The 23,008-nt window shown below is 38.5% G+C and overlaps 1 protein-coding gene across 3 annotated transcripts in view; it reads right to left on the bottom strand.

Moving 5' to 3' along the window:
* The window catches only part of scn5lab (sodium channel, voltage gated, type V-like, alpha b), a 125,482-nt gene that overhangs the window by 11,273 nt on the left and 91,201 nt on the right, over positions 1-23,008 (bottom strand). For all 3 annotated transcript variants that reach the window (XM_083543565.1, XM_083543566.1, XM_083543567.1), the window contains 5 exons: positions 22,216-22,665; positions 8,082-8,202; positions 5,877-6,031; positions 3,177-3,350; positions 1,316-1,438 (listed from right to left, as the gene is read on the bottom strand). In XM_083543565.1, the coding sequence (XP_083399691.1) occupies positions 1,316-1,438; positions 3,177-3,350; positions 5,877-6,031; positions 8,082-8,202; positions 22,216-22,665 (1,023 nt within the window). The remainder of the gene's footprint in view (positions 1-1,315; positions 1,439-3,176; positions 3,351-5,876; positions 6,032-8,081; positions 8,203-22,215; positions 22,666-23,008) is intronic.

The raw sequence follows: 23,008 nt of genomic DNA, 5'->3' as shown, positions 1-23,008 counted from the left end.
CATTGACATATTGCCACATTGCCACTGTGCAAGAGGTACAAGATCATTCAGGGTGTGATGTGATTTAAAAACCATTAACATATACATCACACTAGCCCTTAATTAATAAAATTATTTGATATTATTTGAGATTTTTTTTGTCTATAACAGCGAGCTCCATTGAATTTTAAGAAAGTTTGGATTTTAAAGGTTTCTTAAATACTGATGGTGATGGTGTTTACTTATGATGCAACTTATTCTATTTAGTATATTATATTTGTTATAGATTCCAGGTTGCCATAGTGATACCTGAGTTACTCCTTAAGAATACTGTCAGAAAAAAGAAAAATGTATTTACCAGTATGTGAAAGGTTTTTGTTTGTTTTTAAAGGATGCATTTAACATGGAAAGAGCTGAGTGGTGTACATCTGCATACAAGACATTTACATTGAGCACAACATCCATACAGGAATATACTGATAAACCCATAGTGCAGAAATTATATAATGTAATACTGTCAATCGGTTTCACATTCATATGTAGTGACAAATCAGTCAGACTGTGGATTGAATAGATCAAGACATTATTAAAACTTAAAAGAAGAGCGAAAAATTACAGAAAACACAGGCTTGTCTATGATATTAGTTTTGTGCTGATTATGTCGAAGAATGGTCCAATGCAATAAACTTTCTTTCGGCTTCTCCCGTTAGGGGTCGCCACAGCGACAAACATCCGTATTCATGATCCGCATGTTTGATTTGGCACACGTTTTTACACTGGATGCCCTTCCTAACGCAACCCTCCCCATTTATCCGGGCTTGGGACCGGCACTAAGAGTGGCTGGGGTTGGTTCCCTGACCGGGGATTAAACCCGGGCTGCAGCGGTGAGAGCGCCGCATCCTAACCACTAGACCACCAGGGACCCTATTGGTCCAATGCAATACTTATCTATTTATAAAGATTAATGTGCAACATAATGTGAAAAACATTTATTGAATATTTAAGGGGAAACCTTTGGATAAACAAATGATTTATCCTTCATTTTAAATCATAAATGAATTCATTCCTGATTTTATTGTACTTTGGTGCCATGCAGCAGTTTGACTTGTTTTAAATCATGGATAATGCCTTTACCTCTCTTATACTATTTGTGTGTGTCTAGTGGGTGTTTTCCAGTGTATGTTTGGAGTTTTCAAATATTTTTTCTTTCGAAAAATGCACCAAACTTAAAACGCATCATAAGTGGGGAGAACAATGTCAGATGACAGAGGACAGCAAAGTGGCAGATGGAAATAAAGAGAGGGAAAGACAGTGCGAGAGACAGAGAGGCTCTTACCCTCATGCCTTCAAATCTGGAAAGAGCTCTTAGTGGCCTTAGAGCCCTGAGGGTCCTAAGTGATTTGATGGCAGCCAAGTCAGAGTAGCCTAGTGTGTTGGCTACGAGGCTTACTAAAGACACCTAAAATGGGCACAGAGAATGGAGGAGACAGAAAAGATAGAAACTAAGTATTAGCAAGCTGACCAATCCAGCCAGGCGTATGGTCCATGCACTTCCTGTGGAAGTAAAAGAAAAGGGCTTTTCTCCACACTGGCTGGCTGGGGAAAAGAGCAGAAGTGGTTAAACAGTTTCACAGCTGTATTTGCTGTTTCACGGGTCCGTGTGGCCGGTCCTGGAGAAGCACAAAAGTTGTCATTGCTGAATAGACATGGAGAGAGCGAGCAAGTTCGGCAGGCAGCTTCAGAGAATCTGAGGAGGAGGAAAACGTTTGCTGAATGAGCTGACAATCACTAATCTACTAAATGCGTCAGTGTGCTTAAGTGGCTTGGCTGTGGCATGGGCCGGCCAGAGAAATCCTTACCCTCATCCCAGCAAAGCGAGATACGGCCCGTAGCGGCCTCAATGCCCGAAGGGTCCTTAGAACACGCAAGGTGCCAATTTGATCATAATTGAAGGCACTCGCCAACAGGCCAATCACTGAAACCTGTGTAAATTGAAGTGTAGTTTGTTGAGTTAATGCAATAATATAATAAATAATATTATATAAATAATATTTTTACATAATGTACATAGCATAGTTATCACTATAGTACAGTATCTTTTTCCAATATAACATAATCTACTCTATAATCTTTCCTTAGTTTTATATCTAGTCTAGTCTTAAAAAAAGTGGGAGCTTTTCATTTGTTGCCATGTACCATGATATTTGAATAATAAGATAAGCGAATGTTTAAGCCCATAGAAAACAATCACTAAACATTGCTTAGATTACATTCATAATCATTAATGAACAGAACAGGCTGTCTGTTTTGGGACTGAGGGAGTAAATCTTTTCTCCATAGTAAATTAAAACAAGCACCAGAGAAGCACTGGGTCTCGTGCATAATATCTGAAAAGATATTAAAAGAATGTTAAGGGGTTAATATTGCTATACAAGAGCTTCTGCTTATTATGTTTTTAATGTGTGCGAATAGTATATGTACTCTAATGGGCTCTTTTATTGCTTTAACATTTAAAGCTCACACATTACAAAATCATGTAAGGTACAGTCCTGTTGTTTATTGTTGCACAACATTGCTTTGGTATTATGAGGTTACACTATGTACCGTATATAACCGTATTTTTATACTTATATGTAAGTAAGAATCATTCGTACTCCGTTTGATGTGTATGTAACAAATAAAATTTGAATTTGAAATGTATATATACAATAATTCTAACTGACATTAAATGATGTGTTTGATCACACATACCATTTGATCATAAAAAAGTATAAATGATACCGTCTACACCTTCAGGAACGATATCATAAAGGGTAGGAAAAAATGTCTTTGTGGTTCATCAGTTTGAATTTAAATCTAATTTTATAATATCATAATTATAAATGATGTATTTTTTCAATTAATTCCAATTGAGCACATCTGATGTTGTCTGGATTACTGATCTCTAGAAATCCATATAAAGAAAATGTAACTGAACCACGTTTCCATGTACATTCTAATTGACTGTTTAGAAGCTCGGGAGCATCCTTGGATTCCTGTTTTCACTGTGCTTTTCTTTTCATCTATTTTGCCAGCAAAATCTAAACCACAAAGACCTTTTTTTTTAATACATAAAAGGGTAACAATAGTTTTTTAATCTGATGTTTAAGACAATATTGTATATTGCACACACCAAAAAGCAATGAAAAAGCACTTACATCGACGATTAGAAAGTCAAGCCAGCACCAGTAGTTGGTAAAGTACTTCTTAAAGCCATATGCCAGCCATTTAAGGGTCATTTCTAGGATGAAGATGTAGGTGAAAACCTTGTCTGCAAACTCGAGCACAATCTTGGCCACTTTTCTTTGTTCAATGTAAATGTCTTCAAATGCCTGTCACCAGAGAAGAAAGAGCAGAGATAAATGACGAATGTGAATGTTTGTGTGTGTGTGTGTGTGTGTGTGTGTGTGTGTGTGTGTGTGTGTGTGTGTGTGTGTGTGTGTGTGTAAGAGTGTGTGTGTGAGCATTAAGAAAAAGGTAATTCAACATACTAGCAGTTTATGTGACAGCATCTGTAAGCTAAATATGCACTGCTGACGTCCAGTGACCCGATGTTCTTGCTAGAACTACTGGAAAGTCTAGTGACTTTGACATTAATGAGCACAGACAGAGAAGTGACGAGGAAATCACTGGATATCATGCCGCCGAGTCGCCACTGCTTTCCACATGCTATCCATCATCACCATGCTGGGCAAGAATTACAGACTATTTACATTCTCACACTGTGAAAAAAACTTTCAAATTTTCCTTTTTATTAGCGCAACTAACTAAATTTTTTTTTATGACGAATCAGCGATATAAAAAGGAGGCACAATCTGAAACTTATTCAAACTAAATGATTAAAATGTATTATATTAATCGACGCTGCTTCCCGTTTAACTTTTTCTCACCATTTACATTTAGGTTTAGTGTTTTTAAATCTATTTATTAATATCATTACATTGTTGTATTTTGGTGAATTTGCTATAACTATAGAGATGATAATGATGATACAAGGGTGAGTCTAATCGAAACCAATGTTATGCGACTCAAAAACATTCAAATTGTAGATGCAAAAATACTAAGTTTATTGTTCCCTTCTAATTCTACCTTAACAAAAAAAAAAGGCACTCCATTTGCTCACCCGTAAATTATAAAGAGTATTTTACCATAAAATTTAAAATTTTTGATTTGACATTACAGCTACCATTATAGAAAATGAGTCAACATGTTCTGACCAATCAGAATAAAGAATTCAACAGCACTGTTGTGTAATGTAATGTTTTTGGTTTTGGTTTTTATCTAAAATGTCCAAAAATGGCTAAATAGGTTTAATCTTTGGTCAGCAGGAATGAAACAAATGCACTCCTGAGACCTTTTGCTGCAGTGAACTGTATTGGGGAAAAGAAAACAAGGAAATTGGTTAATGCTAATTGGTCACTGACTTGTTAAGCACAGTAATAGATGAATATTTTTCTATTTTGAGTCCGTCTTCTTTTTTTAAAGCTGTAAGTTAGGATACCTGGATCTGTTCTCATTTTTAATAAGTTGTGAATCTGTAGCAAAAATGCAATGCAGAAATGATTCATGAATAATAGGTCAGGTCCAGGACATTCAGAACAACCTGGACTATAATATCCAAATTAGTGCACAATACAATGAGCCATTAAAGAGTCAGCAATAAGCATCTGTTGCAATTTGCCTACCCACTGGTTTCAGCAAAGTTAGCTTTTTCCACAACAAACCCCCCTTCGCCCCCCCCCCCCCCCACTTTTTTTTCTGCTTACTCCGCTTTTCATGCGTGATCGTTCAGCTCCGTATGAAAGAGCAGCTGTTTGCTGAGGAGGTGTTGGTAAATGCCACCAAAATACCAGGCAGTCTAGTTCACCTTGCATCCAGGCCCTCAGACAGGCCAGTGGCATTAGCCTCTCTTTGTGAGTCACTCACTAACAAAAGGCACTCCTGTGCAGTTAAGAAGGTTCTGCACAGTACGGAAGTTAAAGGTTTTGCAACATTACACAGTAGCGGTGAGCCTTTTTTTCTCTCGCTGACATTTGTTGACACCTTCGTGCGGCACTTTTAAGAAAGCCAGCTGTTAGTTGTAAAAGAAAACGTGTGTTGTATAGATCGGTCAGCTCGTAGCGATGCTTTCAACATGATCTTTGCTCTACTTTAGAAAACTGTCCCAGCATCGTCAAAATCCCTGGAATCTGGCGGATGAACCTTTTCCTCTGTGTAAAAACAGATAGCTGTGAAAAAGATTACTCAGCATGTCCTGTGGCCTGTGGCATCTGTTAAAACTGATTAGCGTCAGCTCAGAGCTCTGCTTTTGTTGCCCTGTCATAGCTTACTCATGAAGATGCCTGATCCTTGATGGTGACCACAAAACAGGCAGTCTGACTCCTCTAGCTAGCCATCAGAGAACTTTCTGGAAACTGTTCCAGGGTCAGAAATTGAGGACCCTGGTCGCTTTAATTGGCCGAGTTAAATGCAAAACTAACTTTTCTGTTAGAGACAAACAGGAGCTGTGGAGTACCTGAGAGGTTTTGAGACTTCGTATAGAAACCGTATATACTATTCTTGTGCTGACATTTATTGACTTCCTTGTGGAGAACTCCTAAAAGAAGCACTTCTGGTGGTTTAAATACCGCATGCACAGTACTGGGGAAAATCTATGACTTCGGTCAATTTAGTAAAAACAAACGTGGGTGTAATTGTGGGAAGATTATTACGGGACGATTTTTTACTAAGTCACAGTGAAGACACAGGTAAACAGATTTAAAAGAGCATTAAGCTTCACATCACACGACTTGTGCTCTGTTATCAGGAATATTTTGAGTTACATTAAACTGCGTTTTGTGTTGTTTGTGCTGGCTCACCAGAGCGCCACTGCTCAGCAGGATCATAAAGATGATGAATGATTCGAACCAGCTGTGCTCCACTATATGATAGCTGGTCTTCCTGAGCCGCCACCACACCTTGCCCAGACCTGCAGTAGTGTCGATATCACAGCACTGGAAATGACGAATGCACACTGGAAAACAGCACAAAAACAAAAGTTATACACAGTTTTTAAGAACATAAAGTAAATAGCTTCCTGTGTATGGAATCTGTATATGTATATGTGCCTGTATATGAAAGAGAGGATTATTTCAAGGAAATTAAAGAGGTAATTTTATTCTAAGCATTCTAAATAAGCGTAGCATTTCTGAGTTGACTTGAACAAGCTTTCCGTCTCAGATAAAAGTACGTCTTCGGTAATCTCACACACATCGAGACATTTGGTGATACATGACTTTCATGTGACGTGAACCCAAGCAGCATCAATGACTCTTTAAAAGCCTTCCATCTATAACAATAGGTCGCTAGCATAAAATTACATTTGAGCCTCCCCTGGGCGTCGAAGTGTCTCCATTACCGGCATTTGAGCTTCTACAAATTAACTTATTGCCTGTAAACTTAATAACAGGATTATGGTAGCAGGGTCTTCTCAATTCAATTTGTACTGAGGCTCCGGCTCGCTGTAGGAAGCCGTAGACATTTTAGCACCCCTGCATCATCATTTGTCAAGCAATTAACAGCTATCAAAGTAAAAAAAAAAATCACACGGCTCAATGACTATGGCAGCACCGCAAGTTAATCAGTCTGATCTGATTTGGCAGCGAACATGCTAAGGACACGGAGTACCAGTAATTTTACTGAGAGCTTTTTATGTCACCTCCCCTTCTGTTAGGTACTGGTCAATTTTCTCTCTACTTATCTTGGAGAACTCTATGTACTTAGGAGTAATTACACACTAGAAATCAGATACTATCACCACTTAAATGCATATTTTCCTAGATGATGTTCTGTTTTCGCCTCTTACGTATTCAACCTTGCACTCTGTACGTTTTTTGGAATTTTGTATTTAATCAAAGCTTCCTTTAAACAGCTGGAAAAAGAACACTCAGAAGAAATTGATGTGGGGTTTAGTGTACACAGCTGTTTCGGTTTACACTGTGGACAATCTGCAAGATATGTAAATACGAACAAAAAAAAAATCTGTCAATTACAACTTTGTGGTAAGTTTCCAACCTCTCTCCAATCACATCACAACTTTCAGCCATGGCGGGTAAATATTACCATGTGTTATTTTTAAGACACACGAAGCCAACACATCATGTTGAACTGCTGGTAATGATATATAACAGCACAGCTGAACAAACTCCAAGCAAAACTATCCACCTTGTCAAAATTAGCTCACAGTTTGTCTGGTGTTGCCAATTTCGCTCTCGTGGGCTCCAGACTTTGGGTTGCCGTGGCACTGTCGGGATTTATTCTCACAACAACAAGGAGTTGGCATCACAAGACTGATTTATTGTTGGATTTAATCAATATTTACTCTACTCATCTTTAAACTGATATAACAATAATTCAGTGCTTTTTGAGCAAAAATCATTATCATGATTATGCAAGTAAATGAAATAACTCTGAAGAATAAATTGAGTTTTTTGCCGTGAACAATTACGACATTTGGCAGGCGCTCTTATGCAGAGTGACTTGCATTTATTGCATGTATACAACTGAGCAGCTATGGATATAAGGGCCTTACTCAGGGTCCCAAGAGTGGTAGCTTGGTGTGGCTGGTATTTGCACTCATAACCTTTGGATCTAAAGTCCAACGTCTTAACCTAACAAAAACTCTCTTTATTAATTTCCATATATAAAACATTAATTTCCAGCAGTTGTCTTGAAGGCACACACTGACAGCTGACTGGTCATGTTGCAGTATACCTAACCTGATTGATCAAATGATTAGATCAAATCTGCATTTACATTTTAAGTTCTCCTGACATGGGATACACCATTTAATGCCCCTTTATAAGAGTCATTTAATTGTCTGATGTCATATAAAATCGAATTTGAAAGAAAAGCCAACACTGCCAGACCTAACCGAACAATTTTTGGCAACTTGGCATTATAGCAGAGCTGGAGTCATCAATGTTTACCCTGTGATTACTTTGAAATAATAAATTTTGCCTGATCAGCTGCATGATTTTTATCACAATAAACACTGTCTTGCTGGGATTATGAAATGTCCTTACCATCAGGGAAACAATTTTCAGGATCCATGTCCTCCTCTGCCATCTCAGAGTATTCATCTTCCTCCTCTCCAGGCTTTCGGAGGTCAATTGTGCTGCCCTCGGATAGGCTGATGTCGTCACTCTGAAAGCCAAGTGAACCAATCAGTCTGCTGATTGCTTCTGTAACACTTCTAAATGATGACACTTTCAAGACACTTGTGCTGAGAGGTAAAAACGCCAGTGGTGGCTGACAAGCCCTGGCTTTACTCTTATTATTTTATTCACAGATTTAAATATTCTGCTGCCTCCTTAACAAGCAATTTCACTAAAAAGCACAGAATACACTTTAGTCTTTAAGTGGGCAACATTTAAACTCCGAGACTATACATAAATAGGGTTCTGTTCTGTACAACAAAGTTTTCTACTTCTGGGATTCTTTTGAAATCTTTTTTTTTTATATTTTATTACAACAAAGTTAATCAAGATATGCTGTTTATAAAGTTATTACATATCTTCTTGTTCAATCGAAATGCACTATTGCAGAAATCCTGGTGAGGAGTTTAAGGTCTGGTTAGAAAAGGCAAGATGCTGCATGTGTTTTATTCGGAGAAATCCAACAATCATTTTAAAAGTGTAAAACAGGGAAAACAGGTGTGGGTGATTAACCAGGAAAAACTACACAGAATTAGAAAACAAATTTTAAACGTTGAAAATGAATGTGTGGTGCGTACTGTGTAACTGTACTATGACAAAACAAAGTATAACAGGGCAAAGTATTTGAGAACGAGACACAGAACTGGTGAACAGAAACATATTATTTGGAAAGAAAAAATCAGTGGAAACAGACAACAAAGTCAGAATATTTAAGAGAAAGGATTAGTAGTGTGTCCTCTTATTATTTTTATATCCATACATAATGGGTTAAAATCATCAGTGAGGTAATAAGAAGCCTGTGAAATTGGTCAAAATGCACTTATAACTCAAAGAATGGAATAATAATTAATGTCAATATTCAGTATTATGTGGTGAGTCAAATTTGATTTGATATGGTCTTGGGTTTCAGGTGAGGATCTGGTAACATTCTGGGTCAGGGGCAAATACATTTGCACATCATTCTCCAAAGAAATGTAATCCTATTTAAATGCAAACAGTGCAAGACACTTAGACAGTACATCTGTATCAAAGCTAAAAAGATGTAGCAGATTAAATTAATTGGCAAATGAGAAGAGTAATTGCTACATTAGCACTATGTCAAGATGGATTCTGACTAATGCTACTGGATCATTTCAAGCACTGTGTGGCAGCATGGGATGCAAGTTTGCCACACACTGCTTTAAGCACAATCGCTCGCTTTATTTCTTAGTGTTTGCAGGATTTATATTTTACACAGAGAGTTGGGGGTTAGAGCATGTTCTAGTGCAACTCTGGGACATTCACAACTATCGATTTGGCCTCACTGGCCTACTGCCACCTCCTTGAACAGCTCGCATGAGACGAAAGGTATTTAGGCTGTTGTGTGGCAGTGTGGTTGTCATGACATGAGTGTCTGATGAGCCCTAATACACCCTATTGCCCTCCCTTGTTTGTGAGACCCTGTGGGTGAATTTTTTTGCCCCTAGCCGCTCTGGCACAATAAAGCTGACACCATGTCAACACGGCTAGAGAATATGGCTTGACTCGGAAGGTGAGGAATTTCTCTTTTACAAGCCTAATTACAAGAAGTTTGAAAATGTGTACAAGTATCATCTGTGGCTTCTTGATGCATGCATACATGTTCATGGTAAAAAAAAAAAGCATGGCCAGTACATACTGCTCAGAACTGTAGAGTAATGTATTGAGATACAAGAGTAGCTATCAGTATATATGAGTAAATATGAGGAAAGTCCGTGTTGGTTTGGAAAGAGGGCACAAACAGAAGGAAAAATAATATGAGTGGACTGGGCAGCTGTGGAAATGATGTGCATCCTTCCTGAAACAAGGCTGATGTGTCTTGGTTTTGCGTGTAATCTTGCGTACCAGTGTAGATTTATTCATTACTAGAGATTTAAAGCACTTTTGTACGTCGCTCTGGATAAGGGGGTCTGCTAAACGCCGTAAATGTAAATGTAAATGCATTAAGGCAGAAGGAAATGTGGTGTGGCAGTGCCTTGGAACAGTGGAGGAGGTGAGAATAAGCTTGAATCCACACCAACCAAATGGAAGCTAGAAATTATGCATTGTCACCACAGTGCAAGATCATCAGAATAACCCAGTCATGTTAAATAAACATCAACGCTTCAGCTACATGAAAATGTAAAGTAACAAGCAATGACTGTTGCATATAATGTATACTGGAAGTAAATTTTGAGATTCATGCATGTCTCGGACTATGATGCTCGAGAACAGACAACCTCTATGTCTTTGTGCAATATGTATATTCCACGTCCTCATTCTTTACTACTCTGGGATCATGACACTGTATTTCTGGGCTTTGTAAGTTTTCTTTTATTTCCTGAGGGTCTTTCAAGGCCCACTGAGAGCAGCTGAGATGTCACACCATTCCATGATGCACTCACCTGCCCACACAGGCCACAGGCTTCCTCCTCTAACAATAAACCAAAGCCTTTACCAAGCCAACCTCTATTCATGCAACATGCACACAGTGTGGAGGCTCTGAGGATCATTTTTCCATCTGCTTCACCATAGAGTGAGAGACAAATGAAAAGACTCCCATTGTAGGATTTAATGTGATTGAATTGTAATTGAACACGGTCGCAGCGTGTCCTCAATGGAGTGATAATAATACAGTGCAGGGCACGCAGTGATGTTGTCTGTCATCCATACAGCCTTTCATAAAGTCCTTAGTGTAGGTCAGTGTGAGTGAAGAGTCACTGACTCTAGTCTATTGTCAACTTCGTCTGATGGCTGTTATGGCGTGTTAGGATACAACCCCTCCACACATCCAGGAGCAACCGCCAGTTAATGGCCCTTTCTCGTTGGCAGGGCATGTATGTGTGGAATTCAAGCACGTACCATGGTAGAGTTTCACATTCCAGCACCGCTGACCACCACAAAAGCCCTATAAATATCAATGCTGGGGTGCGAGGGCCTGTAGCATGCCATTCAGCACTGAAGCCAAATGAAATCAGACCTATAGACAATGTGTTGTGCTGTCTGTCAAACTCTTGGCCATGGTGGATCAGGGTTTATGAAGGTACACTTATTACAAGGGAGGACTGAAAACAAGAAAACAAAGCAGCAACCAGCCACTTAATTCTGATTCACCCGTATCAGAGGATTACCCTAGAGCCTTAAAAGAACCAGTTTATAAGACATTAGAGGATGCGGAATTTTAAATATATGTCACGGCGCGACTGAGAGACGAAAAACATCAATAATGCAATCATATCAGACCGTGCCGCCCGGTTATTCGAAACTATAGCCATTTTTTAAACCCTACAACATTGTGGTCAGTATTACAGTCAGCAAATGCTGTATAGAACATATCCAATGCGCATTACGCTTGTTTACGGAACATGTTTCTAAACCAATTTGCAGAAGCATTTAGTGATGGCGCCATGGTATGTCTAGCACAGTACTACTTTACCTTCCTTTGTGGCTAAAGTAACTTTCCTGCTTTGATTAATTCCCGAAAGCTTTAACTCTCAGAACTTTAATTGTGGTAAAAAAAAAAAAGAGCTTTGAGCCATTGCATACAGTTCAGACCTTTCCTTTTTATAAACTTATTAAAATCCTATCTAAATGTTTTTTCTTTAATGGAAAGGTCCACCCAATTTCCGAGGGACATGTTGACGCTGTTAGTGTTCTTACATACAGTACTTTAGATATTGTGTAGAAAACAATAAAACCAATATGAAACCCAGGACTAAGAAAACAAACACCAAGAAATAAGACATTACAGCAACAGATGTAAGACAACACAGTAACACACACATACATACATGTACTTACATACACACACACATATATATATATATATATATATATATATATATATATATATATATATATATATATATATATATATATATATATATATATATATATACCAGTGGCGAGCCGTGCATTTGGTACCTGGGCCTTTAGTGGGGATATACCCGACTTAATCCACCTCTTAATACCACCACTAACACCTCCCAATTATAGAAACCATCAATACTATACAAAAACGCAAAATAACAATGCTTGGCATTACAGAGAGAGAGAGGAATTTCAGATGTGGAGAGTGAATACCATTTTACTAAAGCAAGAAACCCAGTTAAGACTCCAAACCTCTACACTACAACTTCAACTGTGCCACCTACATCATCTGGAGCAGTTCAGAATCAATATTTGTCTAATAACATGACAAAAACATAAAAAAAATAAATAAAATACAATCTACTCACCAGAGATACAGACTCATAATTTGCACCGCTCCTCAGAGCTGTAAGACAGTGGTACCACTTGTTTTCACTGGTCTGGAAGTGGCGAACAAAAAATTGCCCGGGCTGAGACAAGCTAGCTAGCTTCAGTGTTGGCCAACCTCCTCACGATGTCTAGCTTTTCTGAAAAAGGCCGCCATGAAAATGGATTTTTTAGTATGTCCGAGACCAAATCAATTTCTCTTCCTCCGTCAGCCATTGTGGGTATAAAAAAGTCGAACTCAGTTGTATTAATGTGTGCAGCGTGCTACAGACGTGTTTTGCTAGTCAAACTTGGCTGTAACAGTTTCACTCTGAACAACCATTCAGAGGACGGAAAAATGCTGACTACCTGTGAGGCAAACTTAAAATCGTATTGATTAAAGAACCAGACCCATTGCTAATATAGTCTATGGTACAAACAGCCAGCAGTACTGACTCTGAAGGCCTTGTGCAGATTAGATTGACATAACAGCACATAGAGGCTAAAATCTGATTGGACAAAACATCCACATATACATACTAAAAGCAGTGCAGCCAAGAAAAACGCTACAAAATGAAGAGATCTATCTATCTTTGTGGAGAGCAAGATTTCAAATTCTCAAATCCTCAGAGAGTTCTTTGCCGTGTTGAACATCCAGTGGTCAGTATGACAGAATTGTACTTAAAGCACCATATTTGAACTGCTCTAATACAAGATAGATACATTTGTAGGGTCCTGTCAAGCAAACCAAAACATGAACATGATGAATAGGACATATGGCTTTGCATGTTTACACCACGTACAGCTGTTGTAACTTAGGGTGTACTCATTTTTGTTACCAGCTATTTAGACAATAATGGCTGCATGTTAAGTTTTCAGAGGACAGTAAATCTATACTACTATACAAGCTGCATATTTACTACTCAAACATATCTCTAGTTTCTTCTCTATAGTTTGGTCCCTTTAGAAGACATACTAAAATGGTTGCTGAAATGTGAGGGGGGTACTCACTTCTGTAAGATACTGTATGTATACACACAAATGCAAGGAAAAAGTAATTGCTTAATAACAACCACAATAAAAACATCTTTAAACACATACAACAATCAACTGGTGTGTATGTGTTTGTGGAATGTAGATTCCACTTGTGTGAATGGATGTTTTAATGAGAGTCTACATATGTGTGGTATGTCTGTGGCTACATGTTGTGTCTACAGGGGTCAAGCCTGGCGAGGGTTGTTTGTTCTTTTTATAGCAGAGCAGGTTTTGGGGGTCACAAATAAATGTAAATACTGTAGGTAATGAGTGCTGCCCTGACAGAATCAAAACAAAGGGTTTGTTATGATGTATTGCTCACTGACACAGTATACTCTATAGTCAGTTAAAAACTTTAAAATTGCTCAGGTTTAAAACTGCAGCATGCTGCACCACTGGATAGTGCATGACCACGGAATAACGTACACACCTCACTCTATGGATGTGCACTCTGATTATAACTTGCTGATTACACATGGAAAAATCTATACATTACATTTTTGCATTTCACAAATGGAATTAAAGTATTGATAACATACATCAATGTAACTACATGGAAAAGGGAATGTCAGATTGGCAAGGAGATAAATCCCTGCCCCTTTACATAGAACCTTAAGTGCATGGCTAATTTTATTCACTTTACAAATGTGTGGTGCACTTGAGGACATCTCTCATGTATCAGTCAGAATAATATAATAACCAGACATGCAAACAGACAGTCACACCTGATCCAGATCATATCACCTTATTCCAAACCCACATGACACAAATTAATGTCCAAATACATTTTATTGGGGTTTAAATGGCACTCCAGAATATTCGGAGAAGGTCTACCAAACCAGGTTCACAGAATAAACACAGATGAAAAGAAGGAAAATACTGATGCTTCATGACTCAGCTGCTTTTTTATGACCATGCAGACAAACACACACCCCCAGGGACAGATTCAAACACATTGCCATATGATTTTTTAGCCTTTTGCTTCCCCTTTTCAACAATGCAGGCTCAGAGTAGCTTTTTTGCCTGAAAGCCACAGCATTTAATTTAAGCGTAAAGGTTAACGGGATAAAATAGTGAATAAAATAGGTTTATGTATTCTGCTATTCTGTATACTGCTTCACCATGTAAATTGCTCATTAAAAGATCACAGGGTCATACTGTTTGTCTTGCATTGTTTGTATATGATTATTTATATGTTTATATTTGAGAATTTATCTTATAATTTTTAATGCTTTTAATCTGGGGTTGAAGGCTTCAGCAGAATGTAGTTTTTACGTGTATGAGCTCAGACATGCTCTGATGTTATATGACCCTCCTCTTCCTTAGAATTTATTATCAATATACTGTCTGGAGAATAGGGAAATAATAAATGTGCAATGCACTTATTACGATGTCCAATGTTATGCCATTCATCATTTGGGAGCTTAAAAGGAATCAGGTGGACTGAGTTGTTACACATACACTATATGCACAAAATGTATTAATTGGGACACCTGACCTTTCCAGCCATATGTGGTTCTTCCCCAGACTGTTACTAAAGAGGCACATAATTGTGTAGGATGTCTCTGGATGTGGTAGCATTCAATCCTCGGTTCACTTGAACTAGAAAGACCCAAATCCGTTCAAGTATGACAAGCCCTCTGTGCATAAAGCCAGCTCCATTAAAATATGCTTAACAGGGAGACAGAGTGGAAGTTCTTGAGTGGGCTGTTATCAACCCTACTGAACACCTTTAGGATGAATTAAAACACTGTCTGCTCCTCAGGCCCCCTCACCCTACATCAATATCTGACTTTACTGATGTAACATAAAAGCTCCACAAGCACACTTTAAAATCTAGCCATAGATAATATTTAACAGTCATTTATTTTGTGAATCTTTATAAGTAAGATTTTATTTCAGTTTATTGTAGCGTTTCATTACATTTTTATGCATTCATTCTGTTTATATAACAAACCCTGTTGTTAAAAAGCCATTTAGACTTCAAAGATTTTGCTATTTGTGACATCAGTCATGCTGTGTGGGGAAACACAGGGTTCAAAGCATCACTAATCAATTAATCAATATCAATAATCAATCACTAATCAATACGAAGTTCTTTGAACTTCTGATATGTAGTCTCCATGTCTAGCCTAAGGATTACCACAAGATTGCCCTAAACATCTGTAAATGGTTTTGGATTTTGGCTGCACAAAAAAGAAAGGTTTAAAAAAGGTTTACTTGCTTCTTCGTCACTGAACAGTCGATAACTTCATTTTGGCACCACTGACCTTAAAGAAAAGCACAAATAATTCTGATGCCAACTTCAACACTATTAGCACTACTTGACTTGACTTGCAGTATACAGTTATAGAAAAGAAAAGATTGATAATCAGGTGCCACCTAGAAAAAGATTGGTTTCCTTTTGAATGTGGTTCTTAAGAGCAAGGTTTCTTCCTCATGTTGTCTCCCCTGTCACCCTGGGCTTGCTCATTAGGGATAAATATAAATCTACAGTATATTGGAATTTCTTGAAGACGGATGATCCGCTGTGGCGACCCCTAACAGGAGCAACCAGAAGAAGAAGTAGAAGAAGAAGAAGTATATCGGAATTTCTATACAGCTGCTTTGTGACAATATTCGCTATTCAATGCACTATATAAATAAAACCGAGCTAAGTGATATCTTCGTAACTCAAGTACACATAGAGAGGCTTGTCACATCTTTACCAAGGCACATTCCGGGGCTTGTGTTTGAAAAGACTTCGCAAAAATATTTTATGAGTGGGTATTCCTTTAACGTCACCTGTCTGTAAATGTATATGCTCTAATGCGTGAGAGTAAAGTTGGTGGCACTTTCCATTTAGTCATACATGTCCCTATTGGGTCTAATGACAGAGATGGAGAGAAAAAAAAAAGAGAGAGAGTAAAAGAGAGAGAGAGAGAGAGAGAGAGAGAGAGAGAGAGAGAGAGAGAGAGAGAGAGAGAGAGCGCGTGAGTAGCTCATTGCAAGATGGAATGTTTTGTAACCTTATTCCCAAGGCTACCATGGTGTGTTTAGTTCGGGGATACCAGGCAGGCCAAAGGCACATTAATTTATGATACAGAGTAAGAGAAAAAGGAAAGATGGGAGCAACAGACTGCAACCACTGGGAGGACAAAGCAGTGGAAGAGATGGGGGGGGGGGGGTTGCAGGTGCACTAAGAGATAAAAGAGCAGGAGGGTGTGGAGGACAGGTAAACGAAAAGATAAAAGATGTAGAGGGAGACAGAATGAGGCAGAACAGGTGTACAGAAAGATTAAAGTGAGAGAACAAATATCAGCTGGCTTGGAAACATGTCTAGTCAGGTGTGCAGGAGGAGCATGGTCACATGCTCGAGCTGGGGAGGGTGGCCTAGATTACACTGTCTCACTGATCACGAATGGCTTTCTGTACGATCAGCAAAATGCAGCGCTGTTACTGGCTGTTCTTGGTAATGTTTCTCAGCTGTTATACTGTACATACCTTCAGCTTCTACTGTAGGATAAGTAATGTCCTTTGTTTGAGTGTAGTTTTACACAAGCTTTATTTAGGGTTCAGTCCTTTAATCATTTCAAAACATCCCTGGGAAGTGTCTTCTCAAAGTGTTGCTTTCTTCAGTTATTAGGAGGTTACACTGTTGTCACATATATTAAATCTGCATTGGTTAATTGAAGAATTTTCAAAAGTCAAGAGAACAACGATGATGTTTTATTTTATCAGACTAAGCATTTTTTTTCCTTATTGTGGTTAAGTATAATAAGTGATAATTAAATTAAGTGACTCATTACTATAAGGCTTTCCTTGTTCTAAAAAAGCTAGCAGTGTGGTGCAGAGGATATGCTCAGTAACTGGCAAGTAAAAAATCTTTATAGAACATACAGTACAGGTAAATATGCATGCATGCATGCCAGATTTACCTTTATATTTTCTAATAATTAAACAATTAAAATAAAAAATATAAATAAAAGAATTGCTTTAAGATGACCACTTGAAACTGCTGCAGGGTTAAAATGGTCCTGTTTTTTATTCTCTTTTCGAAAACCAGGGCAAACTGGTGTCCGGTTTATAGGCTAGCAGTCTAGATTTAAAAAAAGAGTAGCTTTTACCTTTATCTTTACAATAAAATTGTCCCAACACTGTCTTTTATGCACCAAAGGGAAGCTTAAATTGCATTTGCCATGTGGAAATGTGTCTGCTGAAAAGAGTGTCATTACAGCAACTGTCTGAGCAGCCTGTACATACAATAATGCTGTACTGAAGAGATATTTTTGAGCTTCACATTTACAATGAAACATTTCTTTTAATAGGATGTTTTTTGTTAAAAATAAATAAATAATCGGAATAATACGTATTGAGTTTAAAACTTTCCGTGTGTGTGTGTCTGTGTGTGTGTGTGTGTGTGTGTGTGTGTGTGTGTGTGTGTGTGTGTGTGTGTGTGTGTCTGGACAAAAGTATTGATAGCCAAGTTTTTCTCCAAACTCCAAAAATCGAGCTCATAAAGATATGGTTTACATGAGTCCTGCTATAGAGCTCTGACCTAAACCCTACTAAACACCTTTAGAAAGAAATGAAGTGTGATTGCATTCCAGGCCTCCTGGTCAGTACCTGACTTTACTATTGCCCTTGAGGCTGAATGAACACAGATCTCAACAAGCACACTACAATATCCAGTGGAACATCTTATGGTCAGGTGTCCACAAATCAATCAATCAATCAATCAATCAATCAATCAATCAATCTATCTATCTATCTATCTATCTATCTATCTATCTATCTATCTATCTATCTATCTATCTATCTATCTATCTGTCTGTCTGTCTGTCTGTCTGTCTGTCTGTCTGTCTGTCTGTCTGTCTGTTGTGTGTATACAGTACAAAGGTTTTTGCTAATATTTAACAGGGTTTTATATATTTTACTGTGTATATGGTTTTCCATGGTTTTTACCACAGAGAAGGTAAAATGTCAGTTTACTTATTTGTATATTCGAATGTGAGCTTGCACTCTATGTGTGTGTAAGACTGTGAACTTAGCTTTGTAAGTGTGCAATCATGTAAATCCTAGTGTTACTGTGTGCCGAGGAGTTGTGGGTAGATCAGTGGTCCCTGTCTTTTTTTCGCTTTGTCCTCCCTGCTTCTCCAAGCAACATGACCCATATGAAAGCGAGCAGCCCTGCAAGGGCATCTGCTTGCGCAATCAAACACACGGGGGTGTGCGTGAAGGAAAACTCCATGCACTCTGACAGCATAGCTTTCACATCACGCACACACCAACACGCCAAACACTGGCGAGCTCAGCTGAGAGCCAGGCATGAATCAGGGGCAGCCAGGGGCCAATGAGCCACTGATCTGCTGATAACTATATAAAAGAGAATGGGTTTGTTATCTGACCCCTGGAGAGCTGCTTTTTTACCTCTCAAGTTCAATGGTTTGCAATTTACAGACCCAATGAACTGTGTGTGTCAAGGTGTATCAATTGCATCAATTAGCATTTGATCTGTTACCATCTACCAGCATAACAATGTGGTTTAAAATAGAGGCTGATGTTAATTTCGATTTACAACATGAACACAATTTATATGGCACTGCTTCACGAGATAAATCCACCTCAATCATTTAATAGTCTATTCCAGGTGGGGGAAGGATGAGCGAGGACCGAGGGAGAGGCTCTGGACCAATAAATGGACAAATAATTTTTTTACCAGCAAGGTACACTGAAATGAGACCGCTATTTTTTCTTTTTTTAATTAATTTGTTTATTTATTTGTTTGTTTATTTAGGGGCCAGGAGCAGTGTCTGCTCAAAGTAAAATGACTCAGGAGAAGGCCAAAAAAGAAAACACAAAATGGGGGAAAAAAATAGCCTTCCTGTGTGGGTGGTCAGAATTGCAGTTCATGTGGAGTGAAAGCTCTTGTCTGCCTGATAGCCACTTATTAGACTCCCAATGCGTGGCTCTCTTTCGCCAGGAGAGGAGAAATCTGTGCACTGCCCTGAAGGTACAGAGTGGGCAAGATAGAAAGGTGGATTGAAAAAGGAGAAGAAGCCCAAGATAGGTCGGCTACACATTGTAACGAGGCTCTCTGTATTGCAGGAAAGGGCGATTAGGGGTTGAGTTTAAATGCACAATCTGTTCCATGTTTTGCGGTCATCTTGATGCCATTTGCTGCTTATTGTGCACCAGACACATGGTGAAAAAGGTGACTAATGCATTAGCCTGTTTGAATTAGGCAGAGTGATGTGTTACTGCCGCTACTTACTTCACTGAGCACTTCTCACAATGCTTAGATGTAATGACGTCTGTAGTGGATGAGTGTAGATAACGACGATATGTTCAAACATCATGATGCACATTCTACTTAAAAACATCGGTTGCTATAACTGTATTATTGTTGTCCTTGCAGTCATGAAATCCCTTATTTTTTAACAAAAGAAGAGGAGAAATGTTATATATTTCTATATGATTTAAGGATCATTCAATACTACAAGTTACTACTCGTTCTTTAATTATTAATACTATTATTATTTAAATGTACAGGGCAAAGTAACATTTTGGTAATATATTTAGTAAACATAATTTTACATATACATTTATGGCATTTCTCATATCTTATATCTCAGCAGACCCAGCAGTAGAGATCGGTGGTGCTTGAACTAAGTATTCCTGAACTGTGAACTTATAGAACACGTTTTTATTATTTATATTTTTACTTTTGATATTTTATTGTAATGTATAGGAATAACTGATTGACTGATTTTTGTACTGATAAAATCATGGACTGTGATTAATGTAACACCAACAAAAAAGGTTGTAGGTTTGTAGGTTCCTCCCATTGCGGTTCAGTGTATTCCAGCTTTTTTGAAACTCATGGAATTAGAGGATGTAAAGTGTCAATTTTACAACTCAATCACTACTTTTTTCATTTGTGAATTGATTCATTATGTGCCTGTGTTTTGTCTTTGGGAGATCTAGAGAACTAACAAACCACAATATGCCACTATCCTGTTTCCTGAGCCACTTATTGTCCATGGAGCAGGTGGCCAAAAAAACAATGTAGTCAAAAACAGGGAAACCTGACCTGTTTATATGCATCAGTCAATAGCATATTAGACAAACAGATACCAGGTGGGGTTTATTTGTTTCCAGCCAGTCTGATAATGACTCTCCAACTGGAAGAAAAGTTATGATGTGATGTTTCAATGGAGTTTGCTCATTGTGGAGTAATATTAAAGTCATTTAAAGAGCACCTTTAATGGTTTGACTTGAATACCAGTCGAACGAGAGCGGATTAAAGAGCATTATGTGTGGTGCCTCCCAGGCTGGAGGTACAGCTGTTCAACCGATATGGCCAGTCCGGGAGGCACCACATATCATCATCATCATCCTTTTCTTCTACTAAGTACATTTGTGAAAATAGACAGGAAATTGTGATTTAAAAACAGCAAACTTCATAATAGCAATCAAACTTAGAGCACTTGTAATAAATTAAAAGCCATTACTGAACGTGGGCATCAGACTTCCAAGTGCTTATGCAGGTATAATGTGGAGTAGCTCTCACCTGTGTGCTGAGGTGGATTTCATTGTGTCAAGGGCACTTAGCATCCACCAGACATGTGGTGAAGTGGTGACTAATGAATTAGCCAGTTTAAAGTCTGGAATTAGTCCAGCATGGAGAGCTCAAACAATGGGATGATCAACTGCATGCTAGCGGGTTAAGGCACCTACTTAATTTACCTTCAGTGTATCATTATACTTGGACTTTTGATGGTCAGATGAAATGAAACCTGATAAATGGCTAATATGTACTTAATGATAAATGAAAAGTCTGAGTGCTTACGGTAAGTCCAGTAAAAAAAATTCCCACTATACCACAACTGATGAATCAACAATACTTCTTAGTAGATGAAAAGTATTCATATAGTCAGCACTGGTAACGTTTTGTAGCAGTCAGCAAGCTTTTGACCAAAGGACAGACATCAGGACAGAGGACTCGGATGTTTTTTTTATATATATTTTTTGTATAAAAATGTAAAGAAAATGGTAAAAGTGAATTTAAGTGATTACAGGAATTAACTTGGCTCGGGTATGCAAACTATAAAAACAATAAAATCTGTAAAAAAGTAATTGTTAGCAAATTGCTAACACCCAGCTACAGTATGAAACGACAACCACTGCTTATACAATTATCATTTTTTTGTGCTGTCACTGATGTTTGCAGAAGAAAATGTGACTAAACAGATAAAAATAACGGCTAATTCATTAGTTATTTTATAATCATGTTGTCAGATCTATCAATAGTAAAAAGATGATTTTTATGTTTATGAATTATAATAAATACATGTTAGAGTGTGGGGGATTACAGAGTGTCAGTTGTCTGTATCCAGTCTGTATGCACCTGTAACTGCATATTACTATGGTTATACTGTAATTGAATATAGTTCAACACATTCATTTAGAACAGTGATTAGATAGAACTGATCAAAACTACATGCGCATGTGACAGTTTTGATATCAATTAGAATTAAGTATTCAGACAGAGCATTTTATAACAGCAATTAAACAGCAGCCGTAGCCGATTATTTTCCTATAGCAGCACCCAGAAAGGTGGTTATTTTTATTTTTATTCCTTATTTAGCAAGCTGCTCTGCTTGTGTAAAATGCACAGTTGACACACAATTCAGTTAGGTACTGAATGTACACGCTTTCTAAAAAGCGTACTATGTTTATACATCTCGCTCACCGGCTTGGTTTCTGCTTCCTCCTCTTCATCAGAGCTCTCGCTAGCTTCATCGTCGTCATCCTCCTCTTCAGGAAACTCTACATCCGACTCTCCGGGTGCAATAGGCACACTAATGGTCAGGTTAGGGTTGGTCATGTAGCTGTCATCCGGAGAGACGCACTTATCTCCAGTGCGGCCTATGACCCCCGCTGTGCCGTTGCCCTCAGCCCTCTGGGCCTGCTGGCTGAGCCTCTTCAGCTTCAACATGGCCTTTGCCTCTTTGGCCTTCTGCCGTCTTCGCTTGAAGTTGCCATTGAAGAAATCACACAGGGCCCGGCGCAGCCACAGGATCCCTCTTTGGATGCGACCTATTGCAATCTGTAGGTTGTTCAGCTCACCGTCATCATCCGGCGCTGACAGGTTGTCCGCACTGAAAGAGCTGAGCAGCAGAGCCAGGAAGAGATTCAGAACCTGAAGGGAGAGTAGATCCAGGCAAATTACACACGAAAACAATACAATTACTGTACAATTCTTTCTGTCTCATTTCCTTCCACAGTTCCTTGAAACTTGACCAGTACACAACACAAGGTGCAGATAGACCTAAGCTAAAGTCCATAGGCATTTCAGACAGCCCCGATAAGTGCTAGCAGCAGTGATAGCATTGTTAAACAGCAGGTGGGAAAAGGGGGAGCTGTTGTAAATGTCATGTCCAACTTTGACACTCACAGAGGGAGCCATGTTCAATAGTGAGCCATGTGTACATAGGTGTGTGTGTGTGTGTGTGTGTCTGCTTATGTCTATAGAGGGGGCAGAC

Source organism: Silurus aristotelis, assembly GCF_946808225.1.
Source record: "Silurus aristotelis genome assembly, chromosome: 1".
Lineage (NCBI taxonomy): Eukaryota > Metazoa > Chordata > Actinopteri > Siluriformes > Siluridae > Silurus > Silurus aristotelis.
This window is presented reverse-complemented; position numbering and strand designations above follow the sequence as displayed.